This window comes from Megalobrama amblycephala, linkage group LG17 (genome assembly GCF_018812025.1).
Source record: "Megalobrama amblycephala isolate DHTTF-2021 linkage group LG17, ASM1881202v1, whole genome shotgun sequence".
Lineage (NCBI taxonomy): Eukaryota > Metazoa > Chordata > Actinopteri > Cypriniformes > Xenocyprididae > Megalobrama > Megalobrama amblycephala.
Window position 1 is genome coordinate 27,405,473 of NC_063060.1, and position 18,111 is coordinate 27,423,583.

The window sequence follows — 18,111 nt, forward strand, 5'->3', positions numbered from 1 at the left end:
GATGTGAATTATTCATCAAATGCTCTGAATAGTCTATTTCTTAATGTCTGCTTCAGTAGGTAATTACGGAAGAGGATTAGGGCCAAGCAATAATAAAATAATAAAACCATCTCGAGATTAAAATTGTTACATTTCGAGAAAAAAATCGCTAAATTTCGAGAAAAATGTCGAAATAAAATGTTGAGAATAAACTCGTTAAATTACGAGAAAAAACTCGTTAAATTTTGAGAAAAAGGTGGAGATAAAATGTTGAGAATAAAGTCATTAAATTACGAATTTGTTCTCGTAATTTAACGACTTTTTTCTCGTAATTTAATGACTTTATTCTCAACATTTTATCTTGACTTTTTTTTCTTGAAATTTAACGACTTTTTTCTCATAACTTAACGAATTTGTTCTCGTAATTTAACGACTTTTTTCTCATAATTTAATGACTTTATTCTCAACATTTTATCTCGACTTTTTTCTTGAAATTTAACGACTTTTTTCTCATAACTTAACGAATTTGTTCTCATAATTTAACAACTTTTTTCTCGTAATTTAATGACTTTATTCTCAACATTTTATCTCGACACTTTTTCTCGAAATTTAACGACATTTTCTCATAATTTAACGACTTTTTTCTCGTAATTTAATGACTTTATTCTCAACATTTTATCAACTTTTTTTCTCAATTTAACAATGTTTTTTTCTCATAATTTAACGAATTTGTTCTCATAATCTAACGACTTTTTTCTCGTAATTTAATGACTTTATTCTCAACATTTCATTTCGACTTTTTTCCTCGAAATTTAACAACTTTAATCTCGAGATGGTTTTATTTTTTATTTTTTTATTGCTTGGCCCTAATCCTCTTCTGTAGGTAATTGAGCAAGTGGTACCATGTTTGGAAATGATTGTAAAGTCCCAGTAAATTTAAGCTTCTTTTTATTTGTATTTTTTTCGGCACTTTGCTGACAGTCACTCAGACTAGAACAGGTGCTGTAATAGTCGAATACACACTCTATGATCAGAAGAAGCAGCAGTTTAGTTGACACAAGTTTGCAAAGGTCGATTTTAGAGCGATTCTGCATTGTTTTGTATATATATTAAACAACCCTAACATAATTTATGAGAGAAATAGATTAGTTACCGCTTGTCTTGCACTTGACGGTCTTGTTCTGTACTAGGGTCGCTCCTAGTAGGCACTTTAGCCATGTTTAGCCAATGTTTACATTACGGTCTAGTGTGCACTTAAAGGGATCGCCAAAAAATGAAAATTCTGTCATCATTTACTCACCCTCAAGTTGTTACAAACTTTTATGAATTTCTTTCTTCTGCTGAACACAAAAGAAGATATTTTGAAGAATGTTGGTAACCAAACAGTTGAGGGGCCCCAATGACTTACATAGTATTTTTTTTTTTTCTTTCTCCATACTATGGATGTTGGTGGGGCCTATCAACTGTTTGGTTGCCCATATTCTTCAAAATATCTTCTTTTGAAACAAATTCATACAGGTTTGGAACAACTTGAGGGTGAGTAAATGCTGACAGAATTTTAAATTTTGGGTGAACTATCCGTTTAAGTCATTATATTCAGACACGATATCTTTTGATTTCCATAGCGATGACCTCAAACAGCTTAGCTTTGTAACATTTACTCTAAATACCTCATTTTTTCCCCCCATTTATATGTTGTGGTGTGTTGGGTAACAATTTGCGAAGGATTGACTGACACTTGGCTTTAAGTGTGGACAATGTGCGATCTAGAGCCATCAGACTTAGTTTTACAGCAGATCTGTCCATTCATTTCAGTTACAGATGTTCTCATCTCATGTGAATTGTGTGGTTTAGCACATTTTCCAGTCTCAGATCGAGCTTTATCTTAGTTTAAATTGTACTGTCGGTGTTGATTCTTCATTAAATGTTTTTCATCCATTGCAAGGTTTATTCTAAAAAAGAAAAAGACTCAATTGTCTAGTCTTTACACATACCACAATGTTTCAGTTTAGTCATGCTGTTCTTAATGCATCTTTCCCTGTACTATCTACCATATAATTTATTTTAATTTCACACCAAGTTTTTGAATCTGTTTTATTAAACAAGAGAAACAAAGATCTGTAGCTCCTGATTTTTCTTGATTGAAATGGATAGTTTTATTTTACCTTTAATGGAAACTATTAATATAAAAACATTTCAGTTTTATGTACAACCATGACATGTTTTTGTATATTCAACAGGTTTGATAAAGACTGCTTTTATTGACATTTGTAGTGTACAATAAAGAAAGGTTGTATTCTTTTCCTTTTGGCTTTTCATACATTGCAAATTTATTTCCATTTCACCCATGTCAGGTTTTAGCAGTAATTCATCACAGATCAAACCAATAGTATGTAAAACTGTTCTTCAAAGCAGATATTCCTCTGAAATGCTGTCAAAATGCAAAGATTTTCTGAGAATTACAAGTTCTCGTTTGTTTCAGCATGCATGCTGCGATACGCTTTGGGCCGACCCAAAAAAAAAAAAAAAAAAAAAAACGGCTATGGTTAACAAAATATGTCATGATATACAATACAGCACATCTAGAAAAACAATGGCAAAGGTGGATACAGGGAGTAACAAAAGGCTGTTTTGAGCTCTGTTAATGGGAAGACAATACAGCCTTCATGAAATGCCATTTATTTTTCATGAACAGTCTGCTTCCAAAGCTGTCGGCGCTCTTCAACAAAAGCCAGAAACACATGACTATTGTCTCAGCGGTTGACCTGCTAATAAAAAGGCTGTGAGGTTCACTTGCTGTGGACCGTCGTATCAGCTGCTGTCCTCATTCATGCGTAGGCCGTCTGATGAAACCAACCATATCTGAGTCATTATGCAAAACAGGAGAATATGTTACCATGCCACCTTTACTTTGTTATCTGACTAAAAGGTTAACTACAATTTGATTGTCATGTCAAGATACTACATCAGTTGACGCCATTTTAATAATGACTAGTTATCTAAAGACGGCTTGTTAAAAACACTCAGAGGTTACAATGTCTTTCTATCAGTTTAGACATGATTGACAATCTAGTTGACCTTTGGAATGTCTTGATGATGGACGTATCGGTTTATGAAATTTTAAGGCAAATGCCATTTTCTCTTAAAATGTGATCCACAGTGATGTCCCAAATTCCAAGAGCTCCTCTTATTGGTAGTTTTCCATTTCGGGAGAGTTTCATATTTACCTGGCTAACTCTTGTAGTAATTAATTTTCTCTATACGAGTGAAAAATCAACACCACAAACACAAAAAGTTTCTTAAAATAATAAGTCCTGCTTAAGAAGTGAATGTTCTCAAGGATTATTCTATCTGATACCACATTACATCAATCAATAACAAAACAAGCTGAATTAGGGAATCTCCTGCTTATCTAAAGGCAGGGCTCCAGACTAATAAACATGACTGGGTAGCTATTGGCTCCTAAAATGAAATTACTAAAACCGCTCGATAAAGATGCTTGTTTAGAAGCGCTTGAAGTTCATAATTGACAACTGACTTGCAGTTTAGTAAAACATTTGCTAACTCTGTAACAGCTTTGAATGATTCACTGAGTCTGATTAAACATGCTAACTCACAAATCCATTTAAAAATAACTCATTTGTCCGTGAATCACGGATGGCGCTGAGCAGACAACAATGTGCCCTCCAAAGTTGAAATTAACTAACAGCACCTCACGAAATGATATATAACGAAACAACAGAGCCGCTAATAGGACATGGTGATGGAAAAAAATGAGATGGGAGGAAAATGTTTATTTCGATGCTTTTTGCATTCTCTCGCAAAAGCGTTGAAATATAGTATACAAAGTTTTGAATGCATTATCGGGGGGAACAAAAAACGATTTGCAAGAGATTAGAGAATGCATAAACATTTAAATATAATTTTTTCCTCCAACACCATGAACGTTTAGGGGCTCCGTACGAAACTATGATACACAAAAACACTCTCATAATTGTTGCAAATTTGTATTTCGTCACATTCGCGACTATTCTTGTATCAGTCTGGAGCCCTGCTAAAGCATATTGATAATGATCTTGGCATCTCTATAGAAATAAAACATGATTGAAAAGCACAGTCACATTTACATTTGCAAACAAAATCCAGTCATTTCAATAGGAATCCATGCATGGAATCAGAGATTCACCATGCTGACCAACAGAATGTTACTTGGTTTAAAAGTGACTTCTGCGTGAGCTGTGCTTTATATAACACTACAATATTGAAAATAGACCTTATTTGCTTGTGAAATCCCTCTAATGTGACCACACCTTAACACTGTGAGAAAATAACGGAGTTAATGACCCCAACCTAACAAACAGGTGCTTCAATACCAAAATCCAAACTTTCCTCATCAATGAATACAGCATTCATCTTTGAATAATACTTAAATATCAGTAATTCCATTCTTCTTTATTCTCTCTTTCTATTTCCTAATGATGGCTTAATATCCTGTGCACTGCATTTCTATTCCTTACACAATCCTTTAAATGATAAAACATTGGCAGAACATTATATGAACATGGGCTACTAAAAAGGGTGAGAGATGGGATGGGACAGAGATGGGGCAGGATGCTTAATGCAGCAGCCCAGAAAAATGGTAACATTTCATCCTCCATCACGGCCCAAACCAATCCATTATAAAAGCTTTATTGGACTGAAACCTTCAGTCATGTCAAAACCTACCATTATGTCAAACTTAAAGTTGTAGTTGAATTCCTGAAGGCCGCTTGAAATTATTGTTCGATCATATTGTCTTATAATAATAATAAAGTCTGTGACAAAGGTCTGTTCTTGACCTTTGTAACAGTAACTCAATCGTCAACATTCCTAATACTGTTCCACAATCTTTCCGCTACCATGCCAAGCAGTCCATCTCTGAAGAAGCTACATCGTTTTAGCTTTGGAGCAGTTTTACCCTACCAAAAAAAAAAAAAAAAAAACAAGGTCCATATTCATGAAATAAAGCATCTGGTGATTCATAAAGCTTAGAGGCGAAACCGAAGCTCATTCTTCGTTTCTTCTTGAGGCCCAGGCACTGTGTACCAGAAACCATTTCATAGAACAAACCTTCCCTCTACAGTTCTTCTCTCGGCCAACATCAACATCTGGACAGTCTCCATTAGGGCTGAGTGTGTAGAGCGCCCTCTTGTGTTCCAGGAGCTTAGTGTTGCTACAACGGTTCTGAAGAGATCGTATTCGGGGTCACCACCCCTTTTGACTCAACAGGGCCAATGGTTTCCACAGTGGAGTTGAAAGGTGAGAAGAAAGGAAAGAGAGCACCACATTCAGCGGGGCTGGGCAGAGGGCGTCCCAGTGGAGATGGTGCATAGGTGGTATGGAGGACTTGTTCCTGCACAGCTTTCAGGCTCTTTGAAGTGCAAATGAGAGAGAGAGCGAGAGCGCGAAGAGGGACTCTAGCTGGTGGGAGGCATGAGTCTGAGACTGGACGGAATCCTTCCTTTTAAGAGATGATCTCCAGGATGTAGAAGATGAGCTCCATCACCACAGGCCCCTCACTTAGCTGGCAGGCCCCACTGTGGATCACTGGGATGAGGGCGCTGTCTAGATCGCTCAGGTACTGGGGGAGCAGTGGCTGACCGTTACTGCCTGCTAGGTAGCCCACCTGTAAGACATTTCAGAGTAAGTCTGGAGTCGTCATCTTTCCTTTACCGAGGCTGCATTTACATTAATCTGGATAAGTTTTTGCATTGTTGTTTCAAAACACTCTCCGTCCACCTAGCATTTTACAAAATGTTCTCTTCCACACTAAAAAGTCAGAAAATGCTTAAATCATTATAAAACCTTTTACTGACTTGATAGCGAGAGAACAGACATGCTGTTCTTCTGGTACAATCGTTTTATTAGCAAAATATATCTTAACACTTACTGGTCTGTCCAGGTCACACTCAATTGCCATTCCATGTATGGTCTAAAACGCAACTGCCCTCACGTTTTGACACAAGACTAAATTTTCTGTCATCTTTGCAGGAATATAATATGAAGACAGTATATGTACAATATGCGTCACATGACTAAACATGCGTCATCGTTTTCAAATACCTCCGTTTTTACAGTCCACACTACAACATGAAAACAGTGTTTTAAAATGTATCCACTTTGAAGAGCATCTTCAAAAATCTCCTTTTTTCCACAGGACAAAAACGGGTAACACTTTATTTTACAGTGCCGTAGTTACACGTTACTACATGTGCTTACTATAGTAATAACAGTAAATTATGCATAATCACAAGTAACTAACCCTAAACCAAACCCTAACTGTAACTCTATAATAAGTACATGTAGTTAATTAATAGTACTCAGTACTTATTTGAGTAATTACAATGTAACTACAGCACTGTAAAATAAAGTGTAACCCAAAAACACTGTCTCAGTGTCGACAGAAGGCCAAAACGGAGACAAAAAGATTCAAATGTATCAGGATTAATGTAGACGTAGCCAGAAAGCAACAATTCAATGAGCTATCATTGTCACCTGATCAGAGTCCAAAGTAACCCGCAGGCCCAGTTTGGCCATGCCGTCCTCTTTGAGAAGTTTGAGGTGAGGGCACAGGGCCATGCAGAAAGCCCTTGCCACATTCTCGGCGAGTCGGCTGTGGTCTGCAGGATCACTCAGGCCATTGGTCTGGTCCTCGCTCCGTAGGAAGAACACCTAAGAAAACAACACATTTAATATACAGAGCAAAATGAAGTGCCATTTGACGAAAGAAGATTTGTTTTTTTGTCCATACTATGAGTCACTGGAGTCAAAAACAACATTGGAGCCCACTGACTTTTATTGTATGGACAAATTTTTGTGCATTTCATATTAGAAAGTCATACAGATTGGATATGTCATTACAATAGAATTCATAACATTAAATGAAGATGAATAATGACAAATGATGAATAAATACCTCTGTCCAACGGATGACTTTCCCATTGGCTTTATACTCCGAGCCATGGAAGATCTTAACGCTGGTGACTGACTCCATGGATTTCCCATCAATGGGGCTGATCACTCTTAATACAAGAAAAGTACATAGGTAAGATGAGAATGATTTTTGTTAATGACAGGTCAACAGCATTTACCCAGCTCCAGGATTTAATATTTCCCTTTCTAAACAGGTTTTTTGATGCGATATCCACAAAAGCAGCTAATGCTACACACACACACATACAATGATGAGCCAAAACTCTTGGACCAGTCACAGGGGAAGTGAATATCGTTGACATCTCCTAACAAGGCCACATATTAAGGTCTGGGTAGATTAGATGGTAAGCAAATTTTAATGGGGTTGAGGTCAAGGCTCTGTGCGGGCCAGTCAAGTTCTTCCACACTAAACTCATCCAACCATGTCTTTATGGACCTTGCTTTGTGCACACTCATGCTGGAACAGAAACAGGCCTTCCCCAAACTGTTCCCACAAAGTTGGAAGCATTGTCCAAAATGTCTTGGTATGCTAAAACATTAAGATTTCTCTTCACTGGAAGGGGCCTAGCCTAACCACTGAAAAACAGCCCCATACCATTATCCGTCCTCCACCAAAATTTACAGTTGGCGCTATGCAGTCAGGGAGGTAATGTTCTCCTGGCATCCGCCAAATCCAGACTCACCCATCAGACTGTCAAACAGAGAAGCGTGATTCGTCACTCCACAGAACACATTTACACTGCTCCAGAGTCCAGTAACAGTGTGCTTTACACCTCTCCATCCAACGCTTGCCATTGTACTGGGTGATTTGAGGCTTGAAGCAGCTTACGCTTACGCAGCTGCTCGGTCACGAAAACCCATTCCACGAAGCTCCCGCCGCACAGTTTTTGTGCTGATATTAATGCTAGTGGAAGTTTGGAATTCTTCAGCTATGGAATTAGCAGAGCACTGGTGACTTATGCACCATGCACCTCAGCACTCGGTGACCCAACAGTACTCTGTGACTATACATGGTCTTCTGCTTTGTGGCTGATACCACTTACAGTTGACCGTGGAATATCTAGCAGGTATGAAATTTCACAAACTGACTTATTGCAAAGGTGGCATCCAATCACTGTATGCTTGAATTCACTGGGCTCTTCAAAACAACCCATTTTTTCACAAACGTTTGTAAATGCAGACTGCATGGCTAGTAATTTATGTGAGCAAAAAAATACCATTTGGGAGTTTGCAGCCTGCATTTATTGCTAAACACTGTACACAATGCGAAATTAAAGGTGCCCTAGAATTAAAAATTGAATTTATCTTGGCATAGTTAAATAACAAGAGTTCAGTACATGGAAATGATATACAGTGAATTTCAAACTCCATTTTTCCCTATATAAATCTCATTTGTTTAAAAGACCTCCGAAGAACAGGCGAATCTCAACATAACACCGACTATTACGTAACAGTCGGGGTGTACGCCCCCAATATTTGCATATGCCAGCCCATGTTCCCAACATTATGAAAGGCATTAGATAAGGGCAGGCAGTAACGTCTGGAGCAGCACAGCCAAATCATCAAACTAGATAATAAATGACATCATCCATGATATCATGATATTTTTAGTGATATTTGTAAATTGTCTTTCTAAATGTTTCGTTAGCATGTTGCTAATGTACTGTTAAATGTGGTTAAAGTTACCATCGTTTCTTACTGTATTCACGGAGACAAGAGTCGTCGCTATTTTCATTTTTAAATACTTGCAGTCTGTATAATTCATAAACACAACTTCATTCTTTATAAATCTCTCCAACAGTGTAGCATTAGCCGTTAGCCACGGAGCACAGCCTCAAATTCATTCAGAATCAAATGTAAACATCCAATTAAATACAATACTCACATAATCCGACGCATGCATGCCGCATACATGACGAACACTTTGTACAGATCCATTTGAGGGTTATATTAGCTGTGTAAACTTTGTTTATGCACTGTTTAAGGCATGCGCGAGCTCCATGGGCGGAGAGCACGAGAATTAAAGGGGCCGCGCATCATAAATCGGCTCATATTTAATGATGCCCCAAAATAGGCAGTTAAAAAAATGTATTAAAAAAAATATATGGGGTATTTTTACCTGAAACTTCAGAGACACATTCAGGGGACACCTTAGACTTATATTACATCTTGTAAAAAAACGTTTGATGGCACCTTTAAGATATCAGCAGCACACTCCATTAAACAAGCATGCATCATTATTTGATGCGAATGCTTTTTTTAAATGAGGTTTTAGGGAATGGTGTCAGTAAACTTGTCAAGTGAAAGAGTCAGTTTTAGTTGTTTGCTCACCCCTTGTTGACGTTGTGGTCATCATCAACCCACTGGATATGGACGTGTTCCTGGTTCTCATCCTGATCAGCTTTCCCACAGGCAATACTGAAATCTTTCATCTCTCTCAGGGCTTGCCGTAAGGCCTCCATCGTTTCAGCTGTAATCTGCACCATCACGCCATCTGGGGTACAAGCATTCAGTGTTACTACAGTGAGCACACATATCAGTGCAACATTTTACACTGCTAAGTAGAAAGCACTTTAAATTGGAATCAGGTGGTACAAAAAGTACAATTCATCCTGACTAGGACTCTCTGTGGATTGTCACTGTTAACCCCTTATACCCTGAAGGCATTTTTAATGATTTCATGTGGCATAGTTAGAAGAAATAGCTTATAACTCTCCACAACAAAGGTATCATCAAGTACATGATCTCATTTGATAGAAATCCTTTGAAATTTTGAAGAAAATAGAATTTGATCTTTTTGGAGGTTCTTCTGAGAAAACCCCAGACAAAGTGATGTAATTAACTGATTTATTTGTACTTGACATGCTGACTATTAGAAAGTATATATGAAAAGTCATAAAATCAAGTTTGGGCTTGTTCACAATCATGTCAACTGCATCTGGGCTAAATTTTGTGTTGATATCTTAAAGCAATTAAAAGTTACAGCACTGGATCCAACATGGTAGACTTTTTATCAAACTCCAAAAACCTCTCCAAACTATGTTTTACTGCTAAGTAGAAAGCACTTTAAATTAGAATCAGTTGGAACAAAAAGTACAATTCAGCCAGACTGGGACTTTGGTCAATGTTAAAAGGGAGATTATGTCCAGTTTAGACATTGTTCCAGGGGGATCAGATGCCCTACATTTAGAGAAAGTGGTTGCAAATGTCTTCTGTTATACCTTCCACAATGCTGGTCTTAGCCAAGTAGCCCGATGAAGCCTTCAAAGCCCCGCTGAACACAAAGAAGGAGGCACCAGTCACTAAAAGAGGGATAAAAAGGAAATAAATACATCAAAAACATATTTTATTCATGCAATATTACTCATTTACTTTTGAATGAAACAGAACTCAGTGGCCAAAGATTAATTGACTAGTGTACTTTAATTTCATTAATTAATCAACATATAATAACTCATTCGATGACATCTTTTAATCGACTGACAGCACCGATTTTCATACATGACATTGCCGTATACTTCCATTCAAAAGTATTTTAGTAGTATGTTTTTGAAAGTCTCTTATGCTCACAAAGGCTGCATTTATTTTTTTATTAAAACTGCAGTAAAACAGTACAATTGTGAAATATTATTACAATTTTAAACTTTTCTATTTGAATACATTTAAAAAGTAATTTATTCCTGTGATGCAAAGCTGAATTTTCAGCATCATTACTCCAGTCTTCAGTGTCACATGATCCTTCAGAAATCATTCTAATATGCTGATTTGGGTCTCATGAAACATTTGTGTTTTATGAAAACCGTGATGCATTTTTTATGATTCTTTAATGAATACAATGTTCAAAAGAAAACGATTTATTTGAAATTTAAATCTTTTGTAACATTATAAATCACATTTGATCAATATAATGCAATATAAATTGACCCCAAACTTTCAAATGGTGGTGTGAATATTCTGAGTGTAATCTTTGGGTGTGGCTTCAAAGTTTAATTTGCAAATGCAAGTAATCGTGCCGCACCTTTGCGAGGCTGGTGATGAATACTGATGGCCTGCGTCTGGTAGTTACCATCATCGTTCTGAACACAGACAAGATGGGAATCCGCCCGCTCATTGAAGCATGCGCCCATTGCCAGCACATGCTCGTTGGACTTATTCATTGCCTTCATGAGCTGATAAAAGAGAAAGCCAAAAGAAAACTTGTCACGACTTTCCAAAGTTTTGCATAATCCTAAAACTTAATTATGTTTTTAAGAGTTTATAAGTCCTAGATGAGTGAAAGACAGCTTTTTAAAGACAGCAGAGAGTAAGTCACAAGGCAGCCAAGGCTTTAAATAATCCCTGCCATGTCAAAGGTCTGCCACTAGAAGTTCTGTTCCGTCAAACGCTTTTCAAACACAAGCTAAATACCAAAAGTTCAACGACTTGAAAAAAGGACACTGAGACAAGCTGTTGTCAATGCTTCACTTGTTTCATGGGACATTTGTCATGAATCTGTTACGCTCGCACGCTGTTCCACATAAATCTCAAATACATTTTCCATGCATTCTATTGGAAATTTGATGCCATTCAACAACTAAAAAGAAGTTTTGCTATAGAAATTCAAATAGCGTCTCTGTGGCATGTTCTTCAAGTGCTAATCTTCATTCACCTCATTGTAACGGTTACTGGGTATCTTGATGCACGTTTTCCGCACTTCCATGTCCACCACCAGCCCCTTCACCACCGGCAATGTGTACTGGTAATTTCTGAAGTCCTGTAGACATGTGGGAAAAGTCAAATGCCATCAGATGACTTGGTATGGGTTCATATTGACAGTAAGCCATGTGCAAAATGCAGAAGTGAAATTAGATTACTTACTGCCAGCAAGTTCATGATGGTATGACCGGTTTCTCCAAAAAGGGGTTTTCTGAAGCGAACGCTAAACAGTGGGCAGGGGTAGACTGCAACACAAGTCATGCTATTCAAATCAGCAGCTCACAATAAGCTCATTCACACTCCAAAGGCTCCTTTTGTGTAATACGGCAATTACTTTAATGTAAAAATCGGGGGCCTGTGTGCTTACACAGTCCTCACACACGCCGGTTAAACATGAGACTAGAACCGTACATGATGCTTCTAAGTGAGAATGCTTGCATGTCACGGCTGAGGATTCATGAGTTGAGAAGCTCAGCGGGAAACACGTTGTTAATATATTCCATCTCCACAGGAGGCAGTGCTTACGAATTAGTGCAGAGAAATTCTCTGCGTGAGAAGAGAGCACAGAAAAATACATTTTCTGCATTGTTGTTTCCTAAATAGCTCTTCTACAGGCAACTGAAAGCATTCTCACTATCCTGTAAGTGTACACCTCACTGTGTCAAGAGGTCAAAGATACAATATAAACTACAGGAAAAATCCAGATCTTCCAACATCCAACACCGCTAAACCATTAAACAAGCTTGAAATTTAACATCAAACCACAAACTCACATCGGTATTCCGCCCCTAGGCGGAGCATGAGTCGGATGGGAAAGACCTTAGCCCAGGGGGTCTCCCACTTCTGCACCAGGATACCAAAGAGGTAGGGTGGGTTAGGCAACGGAAGGTCCTGCAGGGTCTGGAAGGTGGGGCTGATGTAAAGGAAGCCGCCATGCTCCTTGCTGCCCAGGAAGCTCTGAGTGAAGAAGGAGTGGCCCAGGTGACTTAACACATTTCCTGCACAGAAGAAGTGTGGGATTAGATCAAGTTCAACCACTGTATTTTCATGCTTAATCTATTTTTACTTAGATAAATAGTGAAAATAAACTTAGATTGCTATACACATTTGCAGAAATTCCTAACCCTAGTAAGTACATGTAGTTCTTTAATATTGCGCAGTACTTAAATGTATAAATACACGGTAACACAAACACCTTAAAATAAAGAGTAACCAAATGCTGTTAATAATAATAAATTTAATATGCTGTAAACTGTTGTAGTCCAATAGTCATTTAGTTATAACTATACCAAAAATCAGAAATAAAATATAATTAAAATGGTTATCAGACAAAAATATCTACCCAGAAAGCAGTACAATGAAAATGGGATTTAAAAAAAAAACATCCAATATGGTGGAAAGACTGTAATGAAATGTCAATTATGTACGGAAGAGGATTAGGGCCAAGCAATAATAAAAAAATAAAACCATCTCGAGATTAATCTCGTTAAATTACGAGAAAAAACTCGTTAAATTTCAAGAAAAAGGTTGAGATAAAATGTTGAGAATAAACTCGTTAAATTACGAGAAAAAAACTCGTTAAATTTCAAGAAAAATGTCGAGATAAGATGCTGAGAATAAACTCGTTAAATTACGAGAAAAAAACTCGTTAAATTTCGAGATAAATTCGAGATAAAATGTTAAGAATAAACTCGTTACATTACGAGAAAAAAACTCGTTAAATTTCAAGATAAAATGTTAAGAATAAACTTGTTACATTACAAGAAAAAACTCGTTAAATTTCAAGAAAAAAGTCGAGATAAGATGTTGAGAATAAACTCGTTAAATTACGAGAAAAAAACTCGTTAAATTTAGAGAAAAAAGTCAAGATAAAATGTTGAGAATAAAGTCATTAAATTACGAGAAAAAAGTCGTTAAATTACGAGAACAAATTCGTTAAATTATGAGAAAAAAAGTCGTTAAATTTCGAGAAAAAAGTCGAGATAGAATGTTGAGAATAAAGTCATTAAATTATGAGAAAAAAGTCGTTAATTTCGAGAACAAATTACTTTATTCTTAACATTTTATCTTGACCTTTTTCTCGAAATTTAACGAGTTTTTTCTCGTAATTTAACAAGTTTATTCTCAACATTTTATTTTGACTTTTTTCTCAAAATTTAACGAGTTTTTTCTCGAAATTTAACAACTTTAATCTCGAGATGGTTTTATTTTTTTATTATTGCTTAGCCCTAATCCTCTTCCGTAATTATGAATACATTTTATTTAATAGAAGAATAGTTGCACCTAATTACAAACAGGCTGTCAATATTTTTATGCTTATTAGAGTATCATAAATCATATCATTAGCTTAGCAACGTGCTAATCTAGTACAACTATTTGTGTGGCATACAAAGAAGCTGCCTATGTAGTGTGTTAAGGTCTAGTCACATTAGCAAAACTTCTGATGAATTTCGCAGGCATTGTCAATAGTGCAGTGATGTATGAAGCTCAGCTCACACAAGCATATTTCTATAAATCAACGCTGCGAATTCACGAGTCCAATTTGAACCTGATGCGGACTCAGCATGGGAAACGAAATTCCTGATTGCATGGATTCCTGTTGAAAATTAAACCATGAAAATTTGCAGAACAACGGTAAATGTGACTGCACGTTTATGAAGCTTACTAGGTTTTAGAATAGTACTAATGACTATAGCTCATTATGTTTCACTTCAAAAGAACAAAAAACTCATGAGAGTTTCTCAGCATTAGCCACTATGTAAGCTGATGGCCAGTGAATCTGGCAAGACAGATAACATTCTTTTACTGAACACGCTGAATTGGCCTCCACACGTCCTACATTAGGCTCACAGGGAATGCTTTCAGAGTAAGAAGACATGGGGACTGTTTTGTGGTTGAGCCCATTGACCTGAAGTATGACTGGGTGACTGGGTGAGGATTGTGTCTGGAAAACAATTTCTGCTGAAGTGGATCCTGAATGCCACCGGGGCCAGCAGCCTCATTTTACATTTAAGAGCCTCTTGGCAGAACGGTCTAATTTTATCTATGTAGGGCTCGCTCTCATTTTGTCAGGATCAGTTTACCAGAACAGGCCCCCTGGTGGAGGCGTATCAGTTTACCTGTGAGAGCCTCCCGGTACAGCTGGACGAAGTGGCTGAAGACGTCCTTGGGAATGGTTTTCTCATCAGGGAGGCACTGTAGAAGCACTACAACCTCGGCCTGGCCCACGGCATGCATACCCTTTGTAGTCATATACCAGCACTTCCTATTTACATCTTTACACAAAGATGGCATAAAAGACTGTCATGGCTCATGGGAATTGTGAGAAATCCCTTAGCAATTTTCTGTAATTCCACAAGAGTGACAATATCTACAAAACGTACGGCTAACAGTTACGTTCAACTACACATCTAGCCAATGAAAATGAAAGATTGGTAAATGGTACAATTTAACTAATAAATGGGTGTTTCTTTAACTTCAGGCATATCTACATAACCATTTAAACATGTATTGTGTGTAAATGTTTTATATACATTACCGTTCAAAAGTTTGGAGTCAGTAAGAAAGATGTGTTTTTGAAAAAATGTACACTTTTATTCAACAAGGATGCATTTAATGGATCAAAAAGACATTTATAATGTTACAAAAAATTTCTATTTCACATACTTGCTGTTCTTTTGAACTTTCCTGAAAAATGTAACAAAAATGTATCACGGTTTTCAAAAAAAATTTATGCAGCAGAAGTGTTTTAATTTTGATAATAATAAGAAATGTCTACTGGGCCTAACATGCATATAGATAAAGAAACACCCATGAATTAGCATTTCTCAACAAAAAAAAATTAAAAATCACTCCATTAGCATTATATTAAATCTAAACTGAAGAGAACCTCTAGAAAGTAGTGGCTCACTCACAATTGACCAGTTTGACCATGGCCAGCAGGTTGGCATTGAGGACAAACACGAGGGGATCAGGGCCACCCTCCTCAAGCTGCTGCATCAGCACAATCTCAGAAGGTCTTTCCTCCACAGCATAGTCTGCAGACAAGACAAACAATATCATTAATGTAACTAGCAACAAACTGATCCATGACAGTTTCTGTTCACTTTCCTCTCATGGTACAACCCAGATTCAGGAACCAACCCCATGAAAGCCCTCCCTTAGCATGAGTGGTGGAGACAAAAGCAGAAACATAGATACATGCACACAGACAAGCACAAACAAGCACCAATACTCATATTTAGAAGAGTGGAGGCAGCTGAATGGTGAGGATGGGCAAGCACCTGTGATGTGGCCTCCCGTACCTCCTTTGACGCCTGTGGAGATGAGGATGGGAGGAAGTCCGTCCTCTGGGATCAGACTGAGAGAGCTGCCCACAGGGCTGGCGGTCGAGGCTCCAGTGGCACGGGCCGTCTACAGCAGCGGAAAAGACACAAATTCATGACTGTAACATAATATGACTGTCTCAGGATAAGCACCATGATCGAAATGAGCCTATGCCTGAAAAAAAAACTCCATATTAGAGATGAATTCAAATGGAGCAAAGTAAATTGTCACCTCAGAAGCATTGGCTCCTGAGGATTTGTTTGAGCTTTGGGATGTTGCCACAGGCTGTGAGGGGTTGGGGTTTGCCGGCGGCCCTTTAGAAGACTCTGTAGTTTCCCCGTTGGGTAGAATACCGTCAGCAAACCAAACCCTTCTTTGCTCTCGAGGAAGAGTACCTGGAAGTATACGCACACGGTGAGGCTTGAGAACTCTGGACTTTAAATGATAAACAGCCTAAAAAGCAGTGTTTAGAGTTAAGGGACCTGTCACATATAAGAACAAAAAAAAAAAAGGTCAAATTACTGCTCTGACATATTGTGATTTTTTTTTTTATCCAATTTTTCATCAGTGATCTGAAACTGATTTGCTGTGACAAAGTTCTAAGCACATGTAAAGCGCTTAAGACACTATATTATCTCTGTGTTAATGGGAGAGTTCACAAAAATGAAAATTCTGTCATCATTTACTCATGCTCATGTTGTTTCAAATCTGTATGACTTTCTTGTGTGAAACACAAAAGAAGATATTGTAAAGAATATTTGTAACTAGGGGTGTCACATTATACTGGTATTGATGATAACCATGATATTTAAAAACTGAAATATTGCTAGGTGGCAGTAGTGCACCATAAAAAAAAGAAAAGAAAAAAGAAGACAACAAAACAATGTGAAGCTACTACTGTTGAACAAAGTCATGGCGGAGGAGATGATTGTTATTGCCACTATAATCATGTAGTAAAAATCTGACATCGTGACAGCCCTAAAGAGTTTTGTTGACTATTGCCTAACAAAAAAAAAGCTGAGAGAGACATTTCTTAAAATATTTTCTTTTAAGTTCCACAAAACAGGTTTGGAATTACATGAAGGTGAGTCAAATGGTAGAATTTTAGGAAATTACGATTAGTGCACGATTAGCTTTGAGCAGTGGTTCCTAATCTTGGCCCTGGAGTACCTAGTACTGAACTTTCAACTCATCAGCTCCAAGTAGGGCTGCACGATTAATCGCATGCTATTCTCACGCGCATTTCGTCAGTAAAGCCGGTTCCCTGATTACCGCTAAATCGCCATCACCTGCTTTCAAATGAAGCGGCATTTAATAGACAGAGCCGTAGGTCACTGAAAAGCCACGCAATATCGCGTTCATATCGCAGATGAATCGCCTGCGATAATGAACGCGATATTGCGTGGCTTGTCCGTGAACTACGGCTCCGTCTATTAAAAGGCGCTCCGTTTAAAAACAGGTGATGGCGATTTAGCGGTAATCAGGGAACCGGCTTTACTGACGAAATGCGCGTGAGAATAGCATGCGATTAATCGTGCAGCCCTAGCTCCAAGACCTCAAATATGTGTGTTAGACAAGAGAGACATCAAAATGTGTGAGTTGGGTGTACTCCAGGACCAGGGTTGGGAACCACTGGGTTAGAGTAAGTGAAGCTCCCACCAAACAGACCAAGAATGAAGTCTAGGGGTTGAGGACCCACAAAGAGCCCTGACACAATTTGAACACTGCTGAAAAGCTCAAAAAATCCACAATCTACAAATGAACAACATTTATCTTGGCAATATCCTACAGACTATACCTTCAGACCCTGGTTGTTTAAGGACACCAACAGGCACCATGACTGTTGGTGGTGGGGTGCTGAGTGCTCCTGATGCCTGGGCTTGCTGCAGAGGGGGAATTGTGGAGCAGTACTCAGCTGGGTTGTTGGGATTTGGACTCTGGTTGCAACCACCTCCCATGTTCTCCCATGCTTGAGCTAATGAGTGAGTTCAAAGAATCTGGTTATACACAGTAAAACCCTAATTTCAAGTGTTACTTCTCTACAGAAGTGCTTACTTCTGTATAAAGCTACTTAGAAACAAAGTTATTCTGTTCTTTATAATCCTTAAAATCTTGGAAAAATGCCCTGCAGAGAGGCTT

At 37.9% G+C, this 18,111-nt stretch overlaps 1 protein-coding gene across 3 annotated transcripts in view; it reads right to left on the reverse strand.

The window, feature by feature from the left end:
* Window positions 1-2,110: 2,110 nt before the first annotated feature.
* zfyve9a (zinc finger, FYVE domain containing 9a) overlaps window positions 2,111-18,111 on the reverse strand; it is a 33,126-nt gene continuing 17,125 nt past the window's right edge. For 2 of the 3 annotated variants that reach the window (XM_048162231.1, XM_048162232.1), the window contains exons 6-19: window positions 17,771-17,947; window positions 16,204-16,367; window positions 15,930-16,059; window positions 15,561-15,683; window positions 14,766-14,921; window positions 12,420-12,644; window positions 11,809-11,891; window positions 11,600-11,704; window positions 10,970-11,120; window positions 10,173-10,253; window positions 9,283-9,445; window positions 6,935-7,040; window positions 6,514-6,690; window positions 2,111-5,644 (exon numbers count right to left, since the gene is read on the reverse strand). In XM_048162231.1, the coding sequence (XP_048018188.1) occupies window positions 5,483-5,644; window positions 6,514-6,690; window positions 6,935-7,040; window positions 9,283-9,445; window positions 10,173-10,253; window positions 10,970-11,120; window positions 11,600-11,704; window positions 11,809-11,891; window positions 12,420-12,644; window positions 14,766-14,921; window positions 15,561-15,683; window positions 15,930-16,059; window positions 16,204-16,367; window positions 17,771-17,947 (2,003 nt within the window). In that variant the 3' untranslated portion in view covers window positions 2,111-5,482. The remainder of the gene's footprint in view (window positions 5,645-6,513; window positions 6,691-6,934; window positions 7,041-9,282; window positions 9,446-10,172; window positions 10,254-10,969; window positions 11,121-11,599; window positions 11,705-11,808; window positions 11,892-12,419; window positions 12,645-14,765; window positions 14,922-15,560; window positions 15,684-15,929; window positions 16,060-16,203; window positions 16,368-17,770; window positions 17,948-18,111) is intronic. The other variant, XM_048162233.1, reaches the window with a different exon arrangement.